Source organism: Schistocerca piceifrons, chromosome 2 (assembly GCF_021461385.2).
Source record: "Schistocerca piceifrons isolate TAMUIC-IGC-003096 chromosome 2, iqSchPice1.1, whole genome shotgun sequence".
Classification (NCBI taxonomy): Eukaryota; Metazoa; Arthropoda; class Insecta; order Orthoptera; family Acrididae; genus Schistocerca; species Schistocerca piceifrons.
The window spans coordinates 962,458,725-962,484,882 of NC_060139.1; the positions used below are offsets into that span (position 1 = coordinate 962,458,725).

At 41.5% G+C, this 26,158-nt stretch overlaps 1 protein-coding gene across 1 annotated transcript in view; it reads left to right on the top strand.

The window, feature by feature from the left end:
• The window catches only part of LOC124776022, a 290,423-nt gene that overhangs the window by 173,656 nt on the left and 90,609 nt on the right, over positions 1 to 26,158 (top strand). Inside the window, exons 15-16 of the mRNA XM_047250863.1 lie at positions 25,148 to 25,308; positions 25,768 to 25,993. Coding sequence (XP_047106819.1) covers positions 25,148 to 25,308; positions 25,768 to 25,993 — 387 coding nt within the window. The remainder of the gene's footprint in view (positions 1 to 25,147; positions 25,309 to 25,767; positions 25,994 to 26,158) is intronic.

Sequence of the window (26,158 nt, forward strand, 5' to 3'; positions counted from 1 at the left end):
CCTCCTCCCTACTGTATCAACTGCAGTGGCGGCCATGCCGCCTCCTCTCGTGATTATCCTGTATATGTTGATGAGCGGGCTGTCCAAGAAATACAGGTAAAGGAAAAAGTGCCTTACCCAGTAGCTCACAAGTTAATGGCTAGTCGCAAACCCTGTGTTCTCCCGTCTGACACCTATAGTTCTGTTCTCGTTATCCCTGACTCCGTGAAGGACATGGCTGCACGGACATGCAACCTTGGATTCAGCTCTGAGGTTGTGAAATCACCCAGTGTCAAGGTAGCATCGCCAACCCTCACCCCCCCCGTCCCGCTGTGCAACAAACTGTCGAACTATTGCCTCAAGGGGCGAAGCCACCATCTATGCAACCAGTAGGCAGAAAAGGACAGGAGTAGTACTCCCGTGAAGACTTCCTCCGTCCCAACAACACCAGAGTCATCCTCTAACCGGAAAGGCTCGAAGAAGTCCATCAAAGGCAAACGGTCTTATCCTTTGCCATTCGAAGAGCCTGTTTGACAGTGTCGCCATGTGGTACCTTAGCCCGGCTGGCCTCTGTCTCGCTGGTGTGCACCACCAACCGTTTTTCAGTGTTGGCTCCAAGGACAACCGCACGAGCAAGCCGATGCTTCTGTGGACCCCATGGAGCAGGATCCTCCTGCTTCTGTGCCCTGTAGCAGCGACTCTACACCAGCTGTCACTTGGCGGCCACAGAGTTGACACCCCTGCATCTCTTCCTCCTTGTGACTGTCCTCTAATGGAACGTTCGCAACCTTCGTCTCCACAAAGAGGATTTATGGCTGCTTTTAACACTGTCGCATCCCCTTGGACTCTGCCTTCAGGAAACGAAATTGTGCCCTCAAGACCGCTTTGATCTTTCACAATTCTTACTGATTCTTTTTGACCTTCCCCCTGATGTTGGTATTTCATCTCATGGTGGCGTCATGCTGCTTGTACGGGATGACATTCATAGTCAACCCATCTCCCTGACTACACATCTTCAAGCTGTTGCAGTTCACCTTTCCCTTCACTGCCTGACTTTTTCCCTCTGTGCCATTTATGTCCCTCCATCATTCGATGTCACCAGGGCAGACTTCCTTCAGCTTATTTGATGGCCACCCCCTCCCCCCCTCCACATTTTTGTTACTCGGTTACTTCAATGTGCATCACCCCTTTGGGTGCCTTCTTACCTGACCTTCTGTCTTAACACTGGAGCACCCACTTTCCTTTCCGACTCCTCGCACACCTATTCCCATTTAGGCCTATCCTTTTGCACTGCCCAGCGTCCAGCGTGCCCATCGTCTTGAGTGGTCCTTTCTTTATGACACCTACTCGACCGACCATTTCCCATGTGCTCTCCGTTTACTGACTCCTGCCTCATTCACATGCATGCTTGAATGGCAGCTTCTGAAGGCTGACCGGCAGCTTCACTCCTCCCTGGCAACCTTCAAAGAAAGAGATTTCCCCCGTTGTGATGACCAGGTGGACTATCTTGCCAACATTATCCTTAATGCTGCAGAATGTTCCGTTCCTTGCACTTCCTCTTTACCAATTTGTGTCCCAGTCCCTTGGTGGACTGAGGCATGCCGCGATGCAATTCGCGCACGGAGACATGCTCTCCACGTTTTTAACCGTTTTCCTACAATGGCAAACTGCATTCATTATAAACAGGTGCGTGCAGAATGTCATTGCGTTCTTCAGGATAGTGAATGAGCTATCTGGATTTCAATCACTAGTTCTTTTAACAGTTCCACCGCTTCCTCCGTTGTGTGGGCCAATCTCTGATGGCTCTCTGGGACCAAGATCCATTCCCCCCATTTCCAGCCTCCCAGTAGCAGATGATGTCATTATGGACACTATTGCTATCTCCAACACCTTGGGTCGCCAATTTGCAGACATTTCGAGCTCTTCCCACTATCACCCTGCCTTCCTGCATCTGACATGAGCAGAGGAGGCTCGGGTGGTACCCTTCTCTTCTGTGAATCGTGAGTGCTACAATGCCACCTTTACTGTGAGGGAGCTCTATCATGGTATCAGTTCACCCCGATCCTCTGCCCCAGGGCCATCCACATTCAGATGTTGCACCACCTTTCTCTTATGGGCAAACACTTTCTGCTTCACACTTACAACCACATCGGGGCAGAGGGCACATTTCCTGGACGCTAGTGTGAACCTACCGTCGTACCCATACCTAAGCCCGGTAAGGACAAAAACCTCCCTTTAGCTACCACCGGAACGTATGATTCATGCCCGGCTGGTATGGTGGCTTCCGTGGGGCTTCTGTGGCCAGATGCCCTGTTTCCTTCAGGCATTTTTACAAGATCGAGTTTTCAAGGTGCGTGTGGATTCTGCCTTGTCAGACACCTTTATCCAGGAAACCGGTGTTCGTCAGGGTTCCGTCCTGAGTGTAGTCCTCTTTGATATTGCCATTATCCCTATCACGGCCTGTCTCCCACCGGGCATGTCCGGCTCCCTTTTTATTGACAATTGTGCCATCTATTGCAGTTCTCCATGGACCTGTCTCACTGAGCAGTGTCTTCAGCGGTGTCTTGATTTTCTTTACTCCTGGAGCATCGACAATGGCTTTCACTTTTCCAGTGACAAAATTGTCTGTATGAATTTCTGGAAATGAAATTGGTTTCTCCCACTATCTGTACTTCTTGGCCCTGTTGCCCTTCCGTTCATTGAAACTACGAAATAACTGGTGCTTATGCTCAATAAGAAACACTCTTGGTCTTCCCATATATTACCTGGCAGCCCGCTGTACGCGGTTCCTCAATGTCCTACGTGTCTCAATTATACTTCCTGGACGTCCGATAAAACCTCCCTCCTCCATTTGTACCGGTCCATTGTCAATTCGAAACTAAACTATGGGTAGTTTATTTATGCATCTGCATCCCCATCCCTCTTACGCCGTCTCAGCACTATCCACCATTGTGGCATCCATTTGGCCACGGGCGCCTTTTACACCAGCCCAGTTGAAGTCTGTATGCTGAAGGTGTGGGACTACCCCTGTCCTACCATTGTGACTTTCTCCTCAGCAGGTATGCATGCCGTTTGTCTGCCATGCGTGGCCACCCATCCTATGCCTCCTCCTTGGACGATTCCTTTGTTCGTCAGTATGAGGCTCGTTCTTCTTCTCTGTTACCTCCTGGAGTCCGCTTTCGGCACTTTCTGTGACGGCTTAACTTCAAACTATCTGCACCTTTCTCAGTGAATGTGAACCCTTCTCCACTTTGGCGTCGTGAAGCAGCCCAAGTTAACCTTGGCCTTCATTCACTTCCTAAGGACACTACTCCAGCCTCGGTCTATCTCCTTCAGTTTCACGACATTCGCATGGAACTTCGCGATAGTACCTTTGTATATACTGATGGCTCTCGGACTGACCATGGGGTCAGGTGTGCTTTCGTCATTGGCACCTGTGTCTTTCAATATCGGTTTCTGACACACTCCTCAGTATTTACAACCGAGCTGTTCATCTTGTATCAGGCCACAGAGTACACCCGGTGACACAGCCTTTTCAATTGTGTCCTCTGCTCAGACTCACTCAGTGCCCTTCCCTTAGTGCAGCGGGTCCAGGAAAACTGTAAACTGCTCATTCTTGGTGGAGCCAGTGTGATGTTTCTGTGGGTTCCTGGTCATGTCGGTCTGCTAGGAAACGAAGCTGCTGATGTTGCTGCAAAGCTGCAGTCCTCGTACCTTAGCTTGCGAGTACCTATATTCCCTCTGATGATCTCTGTGTTGCCGTCTGTCTGGAGGTGGTGTCTGTTTGGCGTCGCCAATGGTCCTCCCTTCATAGGAATCATCTCTGGCTTATTAAGCCTCTAGCTTGGACGACCTCCTCTTGGCCCTCTCGCTGGGAGGAGTTTATTTTAACTTGGCTGTGTATTGGGCACTGCCTTTTAAGGCATTGTCATTTACTAGCTGGCGTTACCCCACTACTTTGTACACATTGCACTCAAGTTTTAACTGTCTGCCACTACCTGATGGAATGTCCATTTTTTAACCTTTTACACTCCCATTTGGGTTTGCTATCTGAGTTATTGGCCTTTTTAGCAAATGACGTGCAGGTTATCGACCGCGTTTTGCTGTTTAGCCATGAAGGCAATACGGTGAAGGCCATTTAATTTTGGACCTCCATTTCTGTATGGTGTCTTTTTTAACCCTTTTCCCACGTGCCTGTTTTTAGCTGTCTTCTATTATGTCAATAGGGACTGGCATATAGTCGTTTTTTAACTGCTCTCTGTCTTCGTGTTCTATAGCTTTAACTTGGGCATGTATGACCCTGGTTGTTTTTGCCCCCCTAAAGCAAAACAAAACCAAAACCTCACAGTTATGAACTCTAATGTGCAGTGTTGCTATAATTTTTGGATTTAATTCTGGTTAATTTGTTTCTTGATTATGCTACTTATATTCACCATCTCGTCAATACTGGAATTGTGGTTTATTCATCTCATGACATGCATTTGCAGTCCATTTGGTTTGCATACAGCAGACATGTCTAAAATTTATAAGACGGATATAATGTTTCTTACACAAATAAATAATAGTACTAAAATAGATAATTCTAAAATAATATTTCTTGAGAGATGTAACACATTGTATCCAGCTCAGATACCCAGTTTATCCAGTATGAATTCATCTACAAAGCAGTAATATTTAAGTGCCAGTGCCCCATATAGCTTTCTTGTAATTGGACCTATATTCATCTGCATTAACTTGTTCCCTTTTAATTTATTATAAATTTTCATCATTTCCCCATGCTGACTCTTTGTGTTCTGTTTGATAGATAGGAGTAAAGTCTTTGTAGGACACTGCCCCTAATGCCATAATTTCCAAGTTTGTAGATGAGCAATGCCTGATTTACAGAATTATATGCCTTTGTGAAGTTGCGGAAAATTCCTCCTACCTTATTACTCTTTCCTAATGATGTACTTATTTTTTCAATGGAACTGTTCACTGCATCTGCTGTGTTTTTCCTTTGTTAAAAACCAAATTCATTGTTTGAGATGATAAAATATTTTTCAATGAAGTTTTGGCTTTGGGCAACAGCACTTTCTCAAATACGACGGGGAGCATGGATAGGACAATAATTTCCCATGACTTTTCTTGATGCCTTTTTGAAAATTAGTTGAACTTTGGCATATTTCAGTATCTCTGGGAAGCTGCCCTCTTCAAAACATTGGTTTGTTATTTGAGCTAGTGAGTGTGCAGTTTTGTTGTGTACTGCTTTAATAACTTTTGTGGCTGCTGCATCCTAGTCTTCCGAGTTTGTTTTCTAATGATAGGATTGTGCTTTTTTATGTCCTTCATAGAAATGTTTAAAAATTTTGTGAGGTGTATGGGCCTCTGCAGCAGGCCTGTTGATGTTTACAAAAATATTGGGAATATTATATATCGATATTCAAAAAAGTGTCATTATCGGCCCTTGATATACCAAAAAAAAATTATCAATGGAAAAAATATTGAAGTACTGGCATATAAAAATATCGGCTGCACATTGTAAATTTACTGCTGGTTTTAGAGCTGTATAATCAAGTATTGGTTTATTAATAACTAATAATACATCAGCAAGCAAGCAGCCTGTTTATCCCCCTTACAGCAAGAATTGAGAGCAAAGCAATACACTTTCATGCTTGGCAATAATCACTTTGCTAACAGTGGTAACCGCATGTAAGTTGCACAATAAAATATGTATGATAGGTCCATTGTTTGGTTTTGTCACACATTGTCTTCACTGTTTTTTTCAGTTCTGCAAATGCCAGTGAACTAGCAAGTTGTAGTACCAAAATTGCATGGTGACGTTAAACATTGCAGTTTCTGTTAATAGCACCGAGTGCCGATTATGTCAGCATTTCATCTAACACATCTCCGCCCACCGCAAAGACGTCTTTTTTGAAGAATGCCGATGTGAAGAAATAGCACCCTAGTTGTGTTAAAAAAAATTTTTTAATGCAACTGGAATGCTATTTCTTCACATTGGCAATATTGTTATTCCATTCACAGTGCAATCAGACTTCTTCTTTGTGCTGCCTGTATTTGCTTAAAACAGTCAATGGGAAAGACAGGACATGATGATAGCTCAAAAAGTAGTAGTAAGACTCCTTTGTACACACACTTGATATTGCCATTTTGATATAGATACAGCAGGGAAAAAAATATCGCCAGTATGTTTCATTATTTTTTGGAAGAAATATCTATATATTGATACTTTATCAACAGCCCTAGCTCATACACACTTGCTGGCTGCTGTTCATCAGCACGAATGCTGGAATTTGCACACTGATACTGCGTACTGCAGTTGTACATTCACTGAGTGGCACAGTCGACCTTTTTGGATGAGATGTTTTACGCTCTCATCGGCTTGAAATGACAAAAAGTAAACAAGGAGGGAATGTTATGGTATGGCGAATGTTTTTGTGGCATTTCGTGGGTGATCTCATCATTCTGGAAGGCACAATGGATCAACACAAGTATTCAACTATCCATTGGTACCATGTCCACCCCTACATGCAATTTCTTTTTCTTCAGCACGTTGGCATCCACCAGCAGGACAAAGTAATGTGTCACATAGTTCACAGAGTGTGTGTTTCAAACACCACTAGGATGTGTTTACCATGCTCCTCTGGCCACAAACTCCTTGGCTTTAAACCCAATCTAGAACCTGTGGGACCATTATGGATTGGGCTGTTCATGCCATGGATTCTCAGCCGAGAAACCTAGTGCAGGTGGCTGTGGCACTAGAGTTGGTATATGGCTCCATATCCCTGTCGGTGCCTTCCACAACCTCACTAACTCTCTTCGTGCATGTCTCTCAGCAGTCTGCGCTGCAAGATATTGTTGTTTGGGCATTTGACAGGTAATCACATTAATGTGACTGGACAGTGTATATGAAATGTGTACAGTGTTACTGGCCGACATATTGCCACAGGAGCTGTTTAATTGATTAGCTTTTAAGTGTCATCACTTACAAACTAACCCAATTTTCCCCCTCTCGCGTGCCACATCATTCAGTATGTATGTTTACAAATACTGCTGTTGAAATTTTAATCTCAATGAATAAATAAATTGATAAGTATAAGTGATATTTATCATGCTCAAAAACTTTTCATGCATCTTTGGATAATGTGTACTGTCCTGCTATCTTCTGTTTTGTCACAAAATTTTTCCTGTAGCCTGACAAAGCTTGCATTTTGCCAAAACCACACTTGTAGAATTTTTATAATTATTTTTGACAATACACTTTGTGTGATACCTTATTTGTCCAACAGAACATAGCCATCCTTCCTCAGAACACCTTCACCTCAAATAAACAGCTAACTGATGTTGTAAGCATCACATTTTCTTTAACTAAATTTTCCAGCATTGACAATAACTGTCGTTCACAGCCACAATTTTTAAACTTCATAACCACATTTGTTGAATAGGTACATTTTGCTCTGATTTATGAATTATCATGTTGCAGATCAAACTTCCTCCTCCCCATGCTGTGTTCCCCTCTCCTGGTAGCGAATAATTGAAATATCTGCAATGTCATTAACAGACTTTACTCTTCCTAAAACCGTTGCAGTCTTGATTATGCCACATATCTGCTGCTTTACATCTTTCTTGTAGCAAAGCAACTCAGTTTCAGCTACTGCTAAATGGACAGTATTCTTTAGCCACAAAAATGCTGTTTAATATATAATTTTAGTATTGTTGATGGAGTTCTATTTTCATATAAAGATGAGGTGACTTACCGAACAAAAGCGCTGGCAGGTCGATAGACACACAAACAAACACAAACGTACACACAAAATTCAAGCTTTCGCAACAAACTGTTGCCTCATCAGGAAAGAGGGAAGGAGAGGGGAAGACGAAAGGAAGTGGGTTTTAAGGGAGAGGGTAAGGAGTCATTCCAATCCCGGGAGCGGAAAGACTTACCTTAGGGGGAAAAAAGGACAGGTATACACTCGCACACACGCACATATCCATCCACACATACAGACACAAGCAGACATATTTAAAGACCATTTTTCCCACGTGGAATGTTTCCTTCCATTATATTGAGTTCTATTTTCATTAATATAAAATATTTCTATCTGAAATTAAGGATCACAATAGGTGTGAAAGTTGGTTAGTCTCTGTGCTACCTGCTTTGAGTTGTATCCTTCTTGTATGTATACAATAACAGTGAAAACTTATTATCTGCTATCCAGAAGTTAAACAAAATTAACCAGAAATGGTATTATCATAGGAAGAGACTTGCTTAATAATTATGTAAAATATGAAATACTAGAACACGGAAGTATTTCATGAATAAACCTCATACAGACATAAAAAGTCTGCTTTAAATTTGACTATCCAACATCTTATTGATAGGTGTAGTAATATTAGTTACTAATGAACCTGGAAATGCTCCCCACTCTCTGCCCAGCTCCTCCTCCTTCTCTCCCTCTCACTGCCAAATCCCCCACCCCCACTCTCTCTCCATCTCCTCCTTCCCTCTGTGTGTATTTTCTCCTTTTTCCTGTCGCTGTCCATCTCCTTCTCCTCTCTGTAGTCTTGAACCTTGTTTATCATTATTGCAAACAAAACTTGATTGGGAAAGGAAGTCATTTGAAATTCATGGGTAAATCAGTTGAGATCATTAATATGAGGTACAGGTAAGTCCTCTTAGACAGCTAGATCTTTGAGGGTAGTAGTTTCAATGATAGTAATTCTCATAGCTTTAATCTGTGAATGGGAAGGACTGCTAAGTTTCATAAGATTCAGATTCCATATTAGTATTCTAATCATAAGTACATATACGAGGGCGGTTCAGAAAGTAACCTCCGATTGGTCACAGTGCGGGTTGTGGGGGGAGTAGCGACGCCATCTGTGCGTTCACGCACTCAACAGGTCAGTCGGCATCAAGCCGTGGTCGAGTGAACGTCGTACCTGCGCTAGTTTAGTTTTTGTGGCAGTTTGAAATGTGTGCTGCAATAGAAAACCCCGCCAAATGTGAAGTGCGTGCTGTCATAAGGTTTTTTACAGCCAAAGGATATTCTGCAGCAGCTATTCATCGTGAGCTTTGTGCCGTGTACGGACCAAGAAATATGAGTGAAGGAGTTGTCCGTGAATGGGTACGTTTATTTAAAAGTGGACGAGAAAACGTTCATGATGAAGAGAGGAGTGGTAGACCGTCATTGGTGACTGACGAACTCGTTCAGACAGTTGATGCAAAAGTTCATGAAAATCAACGTTTCTCAATGTTGGAGTTGTCTACTGGTTTTCCACAGATTTCTAAGACTCTCTTGTACGAGATAGTGACAGCAAGATTGGGTTACCGTAAGTTCTGTGCACGATGGGTGCCCAAAATTCTTACCGACCACCACAAAACTCAAAGAATGGTCTCTGCATTAGACTTTCTGTCACGTTATGAGGACGAAGGAGAACCATTGTTAAACAGAATCGTGACCGGTGACGAAACCTGGATTAAGTACGTGAACCCTGAGACAAAAGAACAATCAAAGATGTGGGCACATTCAAATTCGCCTACCAAACCAAGAAAAGCCTCGCAAGATTTTTCTGCCAGAAAACTGATGGCAACGGTGTTTTGGGATGCCAAAGGGGTGTTGTTGGTTGAATTCATGGAACGTGGTACGACCATTAATCAAGACGTGTACTGTGAAACAATAAAAAAGTTACGACGGGCTATACAGAACAAACGCCGTGGTATGCTGACTTCCGGTATCGTTTTTTTGCACGATAACGCCCGTTCTCACTCTGCTCGCAGAACAACGGCCCTTCTTGAGTCCTTCAAGTGGGACGTTATCAACCATCCACCTTACAGCCCAGACCTGGCGCCAAGTGATTATCACCTCTTCATGCATTTGAAGAAATGGCTCGGGTCACAGCGGTTTGATGACGACGAAGAGCTCAAAGATGCGGTCACAGGCTGGCTCCAGGCACAAGCGGGTGATTTTTATGCAGAAGGAATTTCAAAGCTTGTGATGAGATACGATAAGTGCCTCAATCGCTATGGAGACTATGTAGAAAAATAGTGCAAAGATGTAGTTGTAAGATGTATATATTAAAATATTTTTATTTAACTTGGTGTATTTTTTTAAATCAACCGGAGTTTACTTTCTGAACGGCCCTCGTACATAAATGACTTGGTGGACATGATGGGCAGCAATCTGGGATTGTTTGCTGGTAATTCTGTGTTGTATGGCAAGGTGTCAAAGTTGAGTTACTGTAGGAAGATACAGGAGGACTTAGCCAAAATTTCTAGTTGGTGCAATGAATGGCAGCTAGCTGTAAATGTATAAAAATGTAAGTCAGTTACGGATGAGTAGGGAAAACAACCCTCAATGTTTGGATACAGCATTAGTAGTGTCCTGCTTGACACAATCATATCTCTTAAATATCTAGGAGTAACATTGCAAAGTGATATGAAGTGGAAAGAACATGTGACGTTGTGGTAGGGAAGGTGAATGGTCAACTTTGGTTTATTGGGAGAATTCTAGGAAGTGTGGTTCATCTGTAAAGGAGACTGCATATAGCACACTAATTTGAGCTATTCTTGAGTACTGTTAAATGTGTTTGTTATCCATATCAGGTTGGATTAAAGGAAGACACTGGAGCAATTCAGAGGTGGGCTGTTAGATTTGTTACTGGTAGGCTCGAACAACACACATGTGTTACAGACGTGCTTCAGGCACTCAGATAGGGATGCAAGGAGGGGTGGTGGTGGTGGTGGTGGTGGTGGTGGTGGTGGTATTGAGAAAATTTAGAGAACTTGCATTTGAAGCTGACTGCAGAATGATTCATACATTGTGCATAAGGATCATTAAGATTAAAATCAAACAATGGAAAATCCAGGATGGAATGCAACAATATTATGGAGAGAAAGTTGCCATTCATCATATAGCGGAGAGGATGCTGAGTTGCAAATAGGCACAACAAAAATACTATCACCTGTGAGCAGCAACACCAGCTCATGATGGGAGTGGCGACTGGGTGGGGGTAAGAAGGAGGCTGGTGTGAGGAAGGGGAGGAATGTAGGCTAGGGGTGGGGGACAGTGAAGTGCTGCTGGGGAGTGCACAGGTACGAAGTGGAGAGAGGGTAGGGCAGCTGTGTGCATTTGGGAGGTTAGGCAGAGGACAGGGGAGAGGTCGGGAGGGGGTGGGAGAGTGGTTGGGGGGGGGGGGGGGAGTGGAAAAGTAGAAAAGTAAGAAGACTGGGTGCGATGGTGGAATGAGGGCTGTGTAGTGCTGGAATGGGAACAGGGAAGGGGTGGGATGGGTGAGGACAATGACTAACAAAGGTTGAGGCCAGGAAGGTTACGGGAACGTAGGACATATTGCATGGGAAGTTCCCACCTGTGCAATTAAGAAAAACTGGTGTTGGTGGGAGGGATCAATATGGCACAGGCTGTGAAGCAGTTACTGAGATGAAGGATAACGTGTTGTGCAGCGTGTTCTGCAACAGGGTGGTCCACTTGTTTCTTGGCCACAGTTTGCTGGTGGCCATTTATGCGGACAGTCAGCTTGTTGGTTGTCATTGCCCACATAGAATGCAGCATAGTGGTTGCAGCTTAGCTTGTAGATCACATGACTGATTTCACAGGTAGCCCTCTCTTTGATGGTATAGGTGATGTTTGTGATTGGACTGGAGTAGGTGGTGGTGGGAGGCTGTATTCGGCAGGTCTTGCATCTAAGTCTATTACAGGGATATGAGCCATGAGGTAGGGAGGGGGGACCATGGGTTGTGTGTCTGGATGGACAAGCATATTGTGTAGGTATGGTGGACAGTTTTTTTTAATCATTTATATCTTTTCTTTGATCTCATGTGTCTTCACACCAGTTTTAGTGTGTTTCTGTCTGATGGACTCCCTCAGATTTTGTCTTATTTCCCCCTTTTGCATCTGTTTCATCCTTCTCATGCTTTTTCCCACATATTTGGGTGTACTTTTACGAATTTTTCTGACATAAATCTACCTTATTTACATAATTTTTCACATTTTTTTCCACCACCACAGATCCATGCTCCTTCCATCTGCATCAATATGGAAAAGATTCGTTAGGCCTTGCCAGAACCCAACCCCACATACTGTTCCAGTGTTGTTGCTTGGCTCTTGGAATCCCCCCTAAATGGCCTTACCATCAAATTACCCATCTCTGGCTGCCACCCATCCTTCCAAAATGACCTCCATCTGTTAAAATTGCGCCGATCCTTAGCCCTCAGCAACATAGTCGTGCAAAACCATATCAACCAAGCCCAAACCTCCTTGCAGTACTTTCTCTCCATCCACAAAATTCTCCTGCTACGCAATTTCAAATTCCTGGAACCCATAACACACATTGAAAATCTTGCCCTCCAGCAACAATGACAATGCCACTTCAAAAAAACACTCCACCCTGCTAACTTCCTACTCCTGCTTCGGAGTACCACTGTCCACCACTTCTACAACAAATTCCAAACCTCCCCCACATCCCCTCATAGCTGACAAACCCAGTCTCCTAAATCTACTACATTTACCCCACCCTCCAAAAAGTCTGGAAACATGTCTGATGATGAGAGGGCGCCATCGAACTTGACTTCTCATCGACCACACAGGTGTAGTTTAGTGAATTGTGGAAAAGAGTTCAAACTGAAGGCACACTTGGCAAGGCACTATGCCACAGCTCACGGTTTGGCAATACGTTCTGGTTCACTGAGGCCCATCATGAAAACCTGCACAGCATTTTACATGTGCACGACTCCATTGACGAGACTCACTCGTCGCCTTTGCAGGCACATTATACAACCTCGCCACGCAGACAGAGCGCCTTTCTGGCCTATCAATGTTGCTCACGTCAAGCAGGAATGTAAGCAGTACTATTTTAAGAGTATGTTCTTTACATAACTTGGGTATTTGCGAGTTCCTTTCTGACCAATGATATAAAAACCTGAAATAATATAGTGTTAACTAGACGTGATATTGTCATCTTTGGCATGCTAGTGTAAAATGGAGGACAGAGTCAGTTGCATGACAAAATCCATGCAATTCGCACATTTGTTTACTTACATATATAAGCAGACTCCAGCATTTCCTTTGTCTTGGACTAAAATAATGTGCATTACCTGAATTCGTTTCAAAAACTTAGGTACAAAAGCTTGATGTAAGATTTAAACTTTTTTTGTGCTAATTTTATCAAAACTTGTGCTGATGTTGAGGTATAATGTGTAGTATTAAACTGTCGGTTGTAAACTACCCTGTGCTTTTCAGGAACATATTACTGTGGTTGTGACTTACAGCTACTGTGAATGAGTAACATATTGTTTCACATTAGTTCTCTCTTTTAATAGGAGTGTGTATTGTCTACATTAATTGTAAAATAACACAGCTGTCAAACTTTTTTAGTAACAGCAACTTAGAAAATGCTTCCGAGAACTAGCAAAACTTTACAAAGTTTTGTGTTGCCATAATAGATACCACGTTTTTGGTTATAAATTACTTCAATTCCAAAAGACTGCAGATAATATTTGTAACATATCAAACTCATAAAATAAAAGAAAATCAGCAAGGTCAGTATAAAGTTATTTGTTTGCTCCTCAGTAAAATACTGCACCAGGCATAAATTGTTTAGTTTTCTGTAAAACATTACACCAGGTGTTATGCAGCTCCACTGCTGTTTTCAGTCAGCTGGAAATCACCCTGACATCTGTCAAACAATTGGAAGCTGCTGTGAATGGATGTGTTGGGAGAGCTACCAAGAGTTGTGTACCAGAGGTACTAAGGATACCTTAAGTTCTATCCTCTCCTGCAGATAGTGTCTCTCCGGCAGGAAATAAAAGTCCCATCATTACCCATCCACTTGAAGTGAGTGTTGCATCAATGTTGGGTCTCCTCATCATGTACAGGGGAGACAGGGCCTAGATGGGGACTCACGGTGTTATACCAATGCCTCTCGGAAACAAGTGGAAACAAGCTGAGTGTGCTGCCTTCACCGAAACTGAGCCAGTGGGAACCACTCAATGTGTTCCAGGGAAACCAGCTTTGTCCTGTGTCAAGAGGAGCCAAACACAAATGAGTAGGGGGTCTATTAATCATTGGCAGTTCGAACATAGGGGAAATAACTTAACTGCTTAAGTGGCAGCAGGGGATGGGAAGGAACATTACGTACACTCAGCATGTTGAAGAGGCTACTGTGCCAGCTATTGAGGGAACAGAATGCAACGAACTACAGATTGTGGTGTATGTTGGAACAGATGATGCCTATCATCTGGGTTCCTAGGGTCATACTTGAGTAATTATGGCAGCTAGCAGAGAGAGTTGAGAATACCAGCTTTTTCACAGTGTTTCAGTGAATCTCGCAATCTGCAACATTTTCCCCAGAACAGATCATGGCCCCTTGGTTCTGCAGCAAGAGAAAGGCTTCAACAGAGACTCGGAGGGTTCTGGGATGAGCTAGAAGACTCAGTGTGAGGTACAAGGAAATGCCTTCTGCAGACGAGAGTATTAAAATCCTAATGATTAACTGCCAAAGCGTTCACAACAAAATACGAGTTTGAAGTGCTCCTAAAAAGCACTGAATCTCATACAAAATTATCCACAGAAAGCTGGTTAATACCTAAAGTTAATAGTAGTGGGACCTTTGTGGAAAATTTAAGTGTATACCAAAAGGATAGGGAAATGGAAAATGGAAGTGGTGTATTTGCCGCAGTAGACAAGAAATTCAGTTTCACCAACATAGAAACAAAGCAGCCTGTTAGGTTGTAAGGGCAAGAGCCAGTGCCGAGTGCGGGCAAAAAATCAGGATAACATCTGTCTTTTGACCTTCAGATTCTCCTCCTGATGTAACTGAAAAAACTTTAGAGGAAACTCAATTTACATGTACATACGTTCCCTAATAGTTTAGATAAATAATAGTTTAGACAAGAAGAGAATAGAAGCTTTTGAAATGTGGTGCTACAGAAGAATGCTGAAGATTGGATGGGTAGATCACATAACTAATGAGGAGGTATTGAATAGAATTGGGGAGAAGAGGAGTTTGTGGCACAACTTGACTAGAAGAAGGGATCGGTTGGTAGGACATGTTCTGAGACCTCAAGGGATCACCAATTTAGTATTGGAGGGCAGCGTGGAGGGTAAAAATCGTAGAGGGAGACCAAGAGATGAATACACTAAGCAGATTCAGAAGGATGTAGGCTGCAGTAAGTACTGGGAGTTGCACAGGATCGAGTAGCATGGAGAGCTGCATCAAACCAGTCTCAGGATTGAAGACCACAATAACAACAACATCATGATTGTCATCGGTCCACTGCAGCTTGCTTTGTTGTACCCCAAACACCATCACAAGCATTCTTCCCGTGGTATGAAATGAAAGTGTCATTCTACATCAAACCCAAAATCTGCTTTATGAAACGAGATGTTAATAAAATTGTTTTTGTTTTCATATTGACTTGCTGCACCATATGAAAAGTAAACCAGTTTTTTTTAGTTGAAGGGTGCTGCTGTTTAATGTAGTTTGTTAATTTCAGTTGAAAAATGTGCACTGCTGTGGTGTTGTGTTCAAGGTAGTCACTTATGACACAAAAGCTGTGGTTCATTAGTTTATCTTCATCTTTATAATAGAATACAAATGGATGAACTGTGGCCTGTTTGTTTACCCAGTGGTGGCCTTGTACTTAATCTTGAACAACAAAGGAATAACTTTGCGAAAAGTCAGCAACAACTAAGCATTCATCAGCTGCCAAGGTTTGCTTTTTATCTTTCAAAAATTTACTTTGAGCCTTTCCAATAAAATGATGCATTTTCAGATTTTCCAGGTTAGTCACCAACACTTCAAAAAAACTCTTTTCGTGATTTTATGACTGTCACCATTTCAGTTCTGTCTTGTGTCACCCATTGTTTGTATTTTATATTGTCAGGCATCAAATCATCATCTTTGGATTCTTCAAACATGTCAGGTAAGGCTTGTTTGCCTGGACAATCTTTACATTTTCCCTTGATCATACAATTGTAACTGTCAATATTGCATACCATAACTTCCAAAGGATCTTAATAGTGAACTCTAAGATTGGACCCATCTATTATCAACTTTACTTTCTGATGGTACAAACAAACACAAACATTATGGGTGCCAGATGCCCCTGCAACAATACACCATCTTCGTCTCAACTTGCAAAACTTTGATCTTCCAATTTTAATGTCAGGATTTTCTTTTTTAAATTCAGTGAATAGTTCATGTAAATTACACAATATTAACCTTTTTTGTCTTTGAATCTTAGAGCCATTTTCTTTCACAGAAACAGTCTTTTTTGCCAGATATCAAATGGCTGTTGTCGTCATCGTCAAATACTTAATAACTTTATTGATTGTGTTTTCATCTACCAAATTAGATGCACTTTTCTTTTGTAATGCTGGTAAAAGTCCCTGTTCTTTTACTAATTGGCTTGTTAACTTAACAAGTTATTCTGACACATTAAATTCATCACTAACTTTTGCTCGACTCCAAGAACTCGGCAATAAACTGATAATCTTAATTTTATCCTCTTTGTTTGAAGTACTGCATTTAGTTTTTAGTTTTTCTATCAAATCATCATATTCGGTTGGTGAAGTTTTAGAACTTCCATCTTTTTTACTACAAATTGTATTTTGAAATGAAACTTCCAAATTCTTTTTGACTGTACATCTACATCTACATCTACATGATTACTCTGCAGTTCACATCTAAGTGCATGGCAGAGGGTTCATCGAACCACAATGATACTATCTCTCTACCATTCCACTCCCGTACAGCGCGCGGGAAAAACAAACACCTAAACCTTTCTGTTCGAGCTCTGATTTCTCTTATTTTATTTTGATGATCATTCCTACCTATTTAGGTTGGGCTCAACAAAATATTTTCGCATTCGGAAGTGAAAGTTGGTGGCTGAAATTTCGTAAATAGCTCTCGCCACGATGGAAAACTTTAATGACTTCCACCCCAACTCGCGTATCATATCTGCCACACTCTCTCCCCTATTACATGATAATACAAAACGAGCTGCCCTTTTTTGCACCCTTTCGATGTCCTCAGTCAATCCCACCTGGTAAGGATCCCACACCACGCAGCAATATTCTAACAGAGGACGAACGAGTGTAGTGTAAGCTGTCTCTTTAGTCAACTTGTTGCATCTTCTAAGTCTCCTGCCAATGAAACTCAACCTTTGGCTCGCCTTCCCCACAATATTATCTATGTGGTCTTTCCAACTGAAGTTGTTCGTAATTTTAACACCCAGGTACTTAGATGAATTGACAGCCTTGAGAATTGTACTATTTATCGAGTAATCGAATTCCAACGGATTTCTTTTGGAACTCGTGTGGATCACCTCACACTTTTCGTTATTTAGCGCCAACTGCCACCTGCCACACCATACAGCAATCTTTTCTAAATCGCTTTGCAACTGATACTGGTCTTCGGATGAGCTTACTAGACGGTAAATTACAGCATCATCTGCAAACAACCTAAGAGAACTGCTCAGATTGTCACCCAGGTCATTTATATAGATCAGGAACAGCAGATATCCCAGGACGCTTCCCTGGGGAACACCTGATATCCCTTCAGTTTTGCTTGATGATTTGCCGTCTATTTCTAAGAACTGCGACCTTCCTGACAGGAAATCATGAATCCAGTCACACAACTGAGATGATACCCCATAGGCCCACAGCTTGATTAGAAGACGCTTGTGAGGAACGGTGTCAAAAGCTTTCCGGAAATCTAGAAATACAGAATCATTTGAGGTCCCCTGTCAATAGCGGCAATTACTTCGTGCGAATAAAGAGCTAGCTGCGTTGCACAAGAACAATGTTTTCTGAAAGCATGCTGATTACGTATCAAAAGTAGATCGTTCCCTTTGAGGTGATTCATAATGTTTGAATACAGTATATGCTCCAAAACCCTACTGCAAACCGACGTCAATGATGTAGGTCTGTAGTTCGATGGATTACTCCTACTACCCTTCTTAAACACTGGTGCGACCTGCACAATTTTCCAGTCTGTAGGTACAGCTGCCACTTTCTCAATTTTTGTATTCAGGGCACTTGGTCTTTTATCTTGACTTAGTTTTCTAATTTTACCAGCAGGTGATATACCCAGGATTTCACAAGCTGTATCTACTTTTTTAATGGTTGCTGATAAGTCACAAAATTCTATGTCTGAGGTTTCACTTATCGTCCTCTTGTGAATTACAAATATCTTGGAATAACATGTTGGACTCAATGATTTTCCTGGTATGAGATTGATGAAAGGGCTTCTATTTTTAGAATAATGAGCACATGTTATTTCTTGCAGACCTTTTGTTATAGGTTTCTTATGTTTCTCAAAAGGGTCCATGCAGGACTAACCAAACAGGTGGTGAAATTTTTTTAAGTATTTCATTTCATGGTACTTGCATGTTGATTTGACCTCTGGACCGACTCAAAGTAAAACAACACTTTTTCTTCTTCACTGTAATCTTCAATTAAAGCAATGTCTTTAGGATACACTCCATACGCACTTTTATGACAGGCTTCATTAATAATAACACCAACAGAACACTGAGACACCACTTTTCAACTGCACACTTCAAGAACTTTAGCTAAATAAGTGTGAGTAGACAATTGTTGGTGTAAAGGGGAAGACAACAATCAGACTTGTATAGGCTTGCAGATGCAATTGTTAACCTGCTGAAACTATTACCAGAGCATTGTTTCGACAAATAATATTTAGCTAGTGTAATGTGGTGTCTTACATTATGCAATTGGTATACTTTATTTGATTAGCCTACCAGATATTGCAGATGTTGAAAAGTGTATTTTTGACTCGTGTTTGTAATCTTTTTTCCATAACTTCCAATTGAATCTCAAAGTTGAAATTTATACTGAAGTTTGATATCATAAAGGTCTATTAACTGTGAAATTTTCAGATTTTTATTTGGTCCCTCAACAAAGATATGGCAGGCCAAAAAATGGAAAAATTACAAAAAATCCATTTTTTTAAATAGTGTGTTTTTTAAAGTGTAAGCTGCTCACCATTGATACTCTATAAAAAGTAACTATACTATACAGCGTAATAGCAGAAAAAAATATTAAAGCTGAGAAATTATGCTTTCTTTGGAAAACTACTGTTCAAAAATTGAGTTTTTTTAATTTGTGCCTGATAAATTTAAACTATTAAAAATATATTAAAGAATACATTCAGCTAAGTGATAATGATGTTAATTTGTAGCTCAGAGTGTGTCTCAGAGTGTGTTGAACTATATGCATTTAATCTGAAAGGCTTAGGATAATCCACTACTGAATAATTGTAGAAAATGTAGATGCTTGCAAATACGAAAAAAAGCATGTGGTCTGGAATAAATATGGCCACCATTTAAAAATAATAAACACTAATTTTTTTAGAAAATATTTTTGTGGCTACTAAACATTGGGGAATTCACCCAGCAAATATAAAATTTATCTGAGATGGTCAAGCAATCAATTATTTTTTTTCTTGGGTAACTTGGTATGGATTGACCCAGACCCGAAACACAATCTTGAACCTTTCTTCCAGAAGCTTTAGCCCCACAGAAATATCAGTCCTTTCCAAAAGCCTCAACTTTTGCCCCACTCCCAGATTCAATAATACAGAACGCGTTAAAGACTTTCTCTCCTCCCCCCCCCCCCCCCCCCCCCCCAGTCAGTACAGTGGAAACACTTTTTCGCCAACAACCCTACCAATCAGACCTAACCAAAGACCAATGTTGAATCCTGCCTGATTCAGTTCACTCCTCCATGATCCACCCCCACAGCTCCCAAATCATCCCCTGTTAACTTTCCAGAATTTCTTAACTTCGAACCTTGCCTCAGCATCATTCCTCAAATATCTCAACATGCAAACTAACCTTACATCCACAGAAAGAACTGCACTCCACCATATAAAAACAGATCCTGACCTTAAAATCCTACCTGCGGCCAAAGGCTCCACCACTGTTGTTTTGAACCTCTAGGATTACCTGCCAGAATGATTCCACCAGCTGTCAAATATATCCTCCTACAAACCCTGTCACAATGAGCCCATTCCTGAAATCAAGCATGATCTCCAATCACCCCTCAAATTCTTAGGTGCGTCCTAGTACCTGAAGTCCATAAACCCAACCACCCAGGACGCCCCGTTGTGGCTGATTACTGTGCCCCCACTGAGAGAATCTCTGCTCTTGTAGACCAAAACCTTCAACCTGTTACCCGGAACCTACCTTCTTGTATAAATCTTACACAAAAGATACCAATCATTTCCTCCACCAACTCTCCACTGTTCCTGTCCCTTTACCACACGGTGCCCTGCTCATCACTATTGATGCCACCTCCCTTTACAATAACATCCCTAATGCCTATAGTCTTACTGCTATTGAACACTACCTTTCCCAACGCCAGACTGATTCCAAACCAACAGCCTCCTTCCTGGTTGCCATGGCCAACTGTATCCTCGCCCACAATTACTTCTCCTTTGAAGGCATTACCAACAAACAAATTCAAGGGACGGCTGTGGGCACCCATATGGCACCATCCTAGGCCAACCTGTTCATGGGCCAACCGGAGGAATCCTTCCTAAACACCGAGAATCCTGAAAGCCTCACCTGGTGCGTATTCATTGATGACGTCTTTGTGATATGGATCAAGGGTGAGGACACCCTATCCACATTCCTCCAGAACCTAAACAGCTTCTCCCCCATTTGCTTCACCTGGTCCTACTCTTAGATGTTGACCTTCACCTGAAAGATGGCTACATCAGTACCTCCATCCATATCAAACCTACTAACCACCAGCAATACCTGCATTTTGTCAGCCCCCACCTGCTCCATACCAAGAAGTCCCTTCCACACAATCTAGCCACTCATGGTCATCACATCTGCAGAGATAAGCAGTTCCTCTTGAAATATACCAAGGATCTCACTGAAGTCTTCACGGACCATTTTTATCCTCCCAACCTTGAACGAACAAAAACAAATCTCCCATACCTTATCTTTCCAATTACCCACCACCTCCCAAAGTCTCGCTGTCCGGCCACAGAGGAGCGTTCCCCTCATAACTCAGTAGCACCCAGGACTGGAGCAATTGAATTACATTCTCCACCAGGTTTCGACTATCTCTCGTCAAGCCCTGAAATGAGAAATGTCCTGCCCACTATCCTTCCCACCCCCTCCCACAGTTGTATTCCGCCGTCCACTGAACGTGCACAATATACTTGTCCATCCCTACACGACCCCTGCTCCCAACCCTCTACCTCATGGCTCATATCCCTGGAATAAACTTAGATGCAAGACCTGTCCAATACATCCTCCCACCACCACCACCACCACCACCACCTACTCCAGTCCGGTCACAAACATCACCTATCCTATCGAAGGGAGGGCTACCTGTGAAACCAATCATGTGATCTACAAGCTAAGCTTCAACCACTGTGCTGCATTCTATGTGGGCATGACAACCAACAAGCCGTCTGTCCGCATGAATCGCTACCAATAAACTGTGGCCAAGAAAGAAGTGGGCCACCCTGTTGCGGAGCACGCTGCACAACATGACATCCTTCATTTCAATGACTGTTTCATAGCCTGTGCCATGTTGATCCTTCCCACCAACACCTTTTCTGAATTATGCACAGGGGAACTTTGCCTGCAATACATCCTATGTTCCCATAACCCTCTTGGCCTCAGTCTTCGAGTCTTCGTGTCTTCGTTAGTCACTGTCCTCACCCATCCAGCCCCTTCCCTGTTCCCATTCCAGCACTACACAGCCCTCATTCCACCATCGCACCCAGTCTTTTCATTTCTCCACTTCTCCACTTTTCCGCTATCCCCCCACCCCACTCCCTCCCCTCCTCTGTCTAACCTCCCAACTGCACATAGCTGCCATACCCTCTCTCCACCTTGTCCCTGTGTGCTCCCCAGCAGCAGTTCACTGTCACCCACTCCTACCCTGCATCCCCTCCGTACCCCCACCCAGTCAGCACTCCCATCATGCACTGGTGCTGCTGCTCTTAGTGTGGGTTCAGTTGCCAGAGACTGCAGTCGTGTGCATGAGATGCATTTGTGTGTGTGTGTGTGTGTGTGTTTTTTCGACGAAGGCATTGCTGGCCAAATGCTTATTTGTGACAGTCTTTTTGACTCCGCTATATGCTGTGTGGAAACTTTCCTTCCATAATATTGTTATTGGATCATTAAGATAAGATTTAAGAAATTAGGGCTCATGTGGAGGCTTATAGACAGTCGATTTTCCCTTGCTCTATTTGCGAGTGGAACAGGAGAGGAAGTGACTAGTGGTGGTATGGGGTACCCTCCACCACGCGACGTAAAGTGGATTGCAGAGTATCTGTGTAGATGTAGTTACATATAAGTAGATAAGCCATAAAAATGAAATTCCTCTTTCCTCTTAAAACTGACTGCAATGAAGATAATGAAACAGCACTTGATTGTGTATACAATTTGCATTTAAAATTATATAAAAGTAGAAAGAATGTATCTGGAAGAAAAAATTTGCCCAGTGGTTTAAATTCCCTTATATCTAAGTTCAGACTGATAGTGAGAAATAAAAGGAAACAATATTTTCACAGTGCAGCATTTTTTTCCTTGCTATTGGTTTAACAGAAAATCTTTATTTCATTGTTTAAAACAATATATAGCCTGTGTCCATCAGAATGTTAGTAGAGTATTGTGTAACAATATTAAATAAAATGGTCAAAAACTTTGCAAGATTTTTGCTAATGTTTCCCCCTTATGTATTAGGTATATATTCATGTACCATGTTTATTAAAAAATATGTAATCTGTCTATCTGAGCGTTTGAGTAATGTGTAAAAAAATTTGAAGTAAATTGGTCATGAACTTTTTGAGGTTTTTGGTAACAATGTTATACTTGTCTTTGCATAGTAGTACAGATTAAAACTATTAAATTTCCATGACTGAAGATACAGAGGTTCTCTGTTTAGTCCATGGTGTTGTACAGTAATTGCGAAAAGAAATGTACTTTGTATTCTCCAGAAGAATGCAATGTGCGAGATGAGTACTTGGCCATAACCAGGTCAAAGTAAATATGTGTAGGAGAAGGGAAAGCTTAATTACTGGGTTGTAACTTCAGGTAAAGTGAATGTAATGACTGAAACAACAGCTATTGACGTGGAATAGTTAACAGCAGAGACACAGTGGAAAGATATTGCAGTTCAGATGGAACTGAATATAAATATGCCGTTGGTGCTGAACAAATGGATTTTTCTTGTTTGTGATTTACCTATTTAGATTGTGTTACTAGCCGATTTGATTTGAACAGGGGGTCTTAATGTCAGCTGTATTACGGGAGTTGGACAAAAATATTGAAACACAGTGAGAAATACATGCTTGAACATAAATCCAGATGCCTGCAGGGTGCACTGTTGCATTTGACCACAAATTGGACCTATACAGTGTTCTCAACATGTCATGTTCAGAACCATGTCCTTTGTTATTGTGAGTGCATTATGTCAGGGCTACGTGAATTTCAATGTGAGCAAATTGTTGATATTAATATGATGGGTACTTCCATAGCCAAGGTAGCCAAAGTGTTTGATGTTTCAAGAGACACTGTATCAAAGATTTATACTGCTTACAAGGAAAGCAGAAAAATATCTGCCAAGTAACAATGTGGATGAAAGTGTGTGTTGAGTGACTGTGACAGATGATCATTGAAGAAAAAAGTAACAGGCTGACAGCTGCAAAAGTCACTGCTGAACTCACAGACCCTGTCAGCACCAGAAAACGAATGGAGCTCCAGAAGCAGGGAATTATAGGGTGAGATAAAATTCCAAAACGACTCATCAGTAATGCAAATGCCCATAACAGGAGAACTTGAATGTGAAACCATAAAACTGGACTATGGAGCAATGAAAGAAAGTCGTTTGCTCAGATTAATCTTGTTTCACACTGTTTACAGCTTCTGGCAGAGTTAATGTCCCAAGAATGAAACATGGCAGGAGTGCATGGCCATATTACTATCAATGATTATGTGACTATTTTGACTTATTAAGTCCATTCCATGGTGATGCTACAGTCAAAGACCACATGGCCCTATTCACACAGCTCACAACATTCAGCACTGGCTTTGCGAGTGTGAACATGAGTTGTCACATCTACTGTGGCCACCATTGTCACCTCTACTTTGGAAAGAAGGGTGCCTGGTTGCTATCCACCTCAACTGCCATCACCTGAGCCTGCCAGTATTTTGTAGGAAGAATGATGTAAGATTTGCTTGAAAACCGTACAGGGCCTGTATTTATTCATTCCAAGATGACTGGAAGCCATTTTGAATGCCATCGGGTTTCCTGCACAGAGTTAAGGTGTCGTGTTTGTGGTATTTCCATTGTTTTTGTCCGTCCCTGTAATAGGTTGTTCAGTTTATATTACAATGTCTCCTGTTAGGTATTTTTTTTTTTTTTTGTTCTTACCTCCAGTGAAACTGAAGAGTATTCTAAGTATCTTTTCTGTTGCACCTTGACTATTTTCTCAAATTTCCTTCTTATACTGTTTTTCTTCAGAATAGTAACAACAACAACAACAATAATGGTTCATATGGGTCCTTGTTGCATTGCTACTTCTTGTTACTGTGACCAGTAGATTGTTCTGAAAACCCTTATTTCCAGGTTTTGCTCTTTTTTGATGGTTTACCAACCCACAGATATATCACAGCTTCATTGTATTGATGTCTTTGTTAGTTCTTTATGACATATGTATGTAAACATTGCTGAGAGAACCCTGGGCATTAGTTTTGTGGTGTAACACTTAGCTGCCGAGAAATCTTCTGGGTTGTATGGCCGCAGTCCATGGAACCACGGCCATACAACGCGGAAGAATTCTCGGCAGCTGAAACATCCGGTCGTGAAAGCCTTCATTGTTTGGTAACACTTTAGCTTCAATAGCATCTTCAGTTTATCAAAGACTTCTCTGCATCATTAATCATAAAGAATACAGATATATTTTATAAAATGAAACTGTTTCCACTATTAATTTTAAGGATGAAGATATTGTATTCTGTCCATATTATTATTTTGCACAGTAATAATGTTCTAAGAAAATGAGAAATACATCTTGACTTGGCCTTGTTTTATAGATAGTTAATGTATGTTACTGAAAGTAATTTAGTGGTGTAAATACAAACTATTGTTTTTTGTTGTTGAAGATGTGTTGCTGAGAGGCCGTTTTACTTGACCTCAACTTCAGAGGAATTAATGTGTGTTACAGATACTTTAATAGTATCTGAGAAAAGGCATGAGAAAGATGAAGATGACTTTTACTTAGTTGAAAGGTTAACCAGCAATGCCTGTTGCTTTTGTCCTTCAGGTTAGTGTACTTTTATTTGCCCAGAACAGCAATTATTTATTTGATGCATGAATAAACAAATAACTGTGTAGAAATGCTGTACATTGACTACTTAAAACTGAAATTTTGTTTCATTCATGACTCATAGCACATCTAGTTCGCTGTATTCTTGCCTTAGAATTGAGATATTAGTGAGACTTGGAGGAATATTCATCTTTGACAACTTCAAAAGTCTTCATTGTGCCTTGCATCCTTCAAAATAATTGTGGGCTTGTCATTCTCACAGTTTTCTATTTACCTCCTGTGATATGTTTGTTTATTGATGGGACTGCTTATTATGAGAGATAATTTTAAGGCATATAACATTAAATGTATTTGCAGATAAAATTTATTGTCACATATAAAATTCTTGTACACAGATTTAGGTCCAAGATAAAGTCATTATCTACAGTTTAAGGCCATTTTCATTTTTCTTTTCAGATGAGTTGAATAAATGGTTAGATGAATTTCAGTGGTCAGGATTGATGTGTACCAATAATGACATTGCTGTAACAACAGACACAAGAAATTCAATAGGTTGCAGTGAACTTAATAATGGCTTGTTAGAAACAATATACCTGGACAGGCCACTCTTCAGTCAACATGGGGCATTACATAAACTGATTGCAGAGATGTTTCTTATTTGTAAGAAAGCAAAATCTTTCAGGTAACTGATTCCACAAATATTCATAATAAGATATACCCCATCAATTTGAAACATATATTTTTATTCTTGTGTTATCTTGGCAACATTTAAGATTACTGATAGACAAAAACTGTCACGCTGTCAATAAAGAAAAAAAATAGTAAAAAAGTAGAAAGCTAAAAGAGC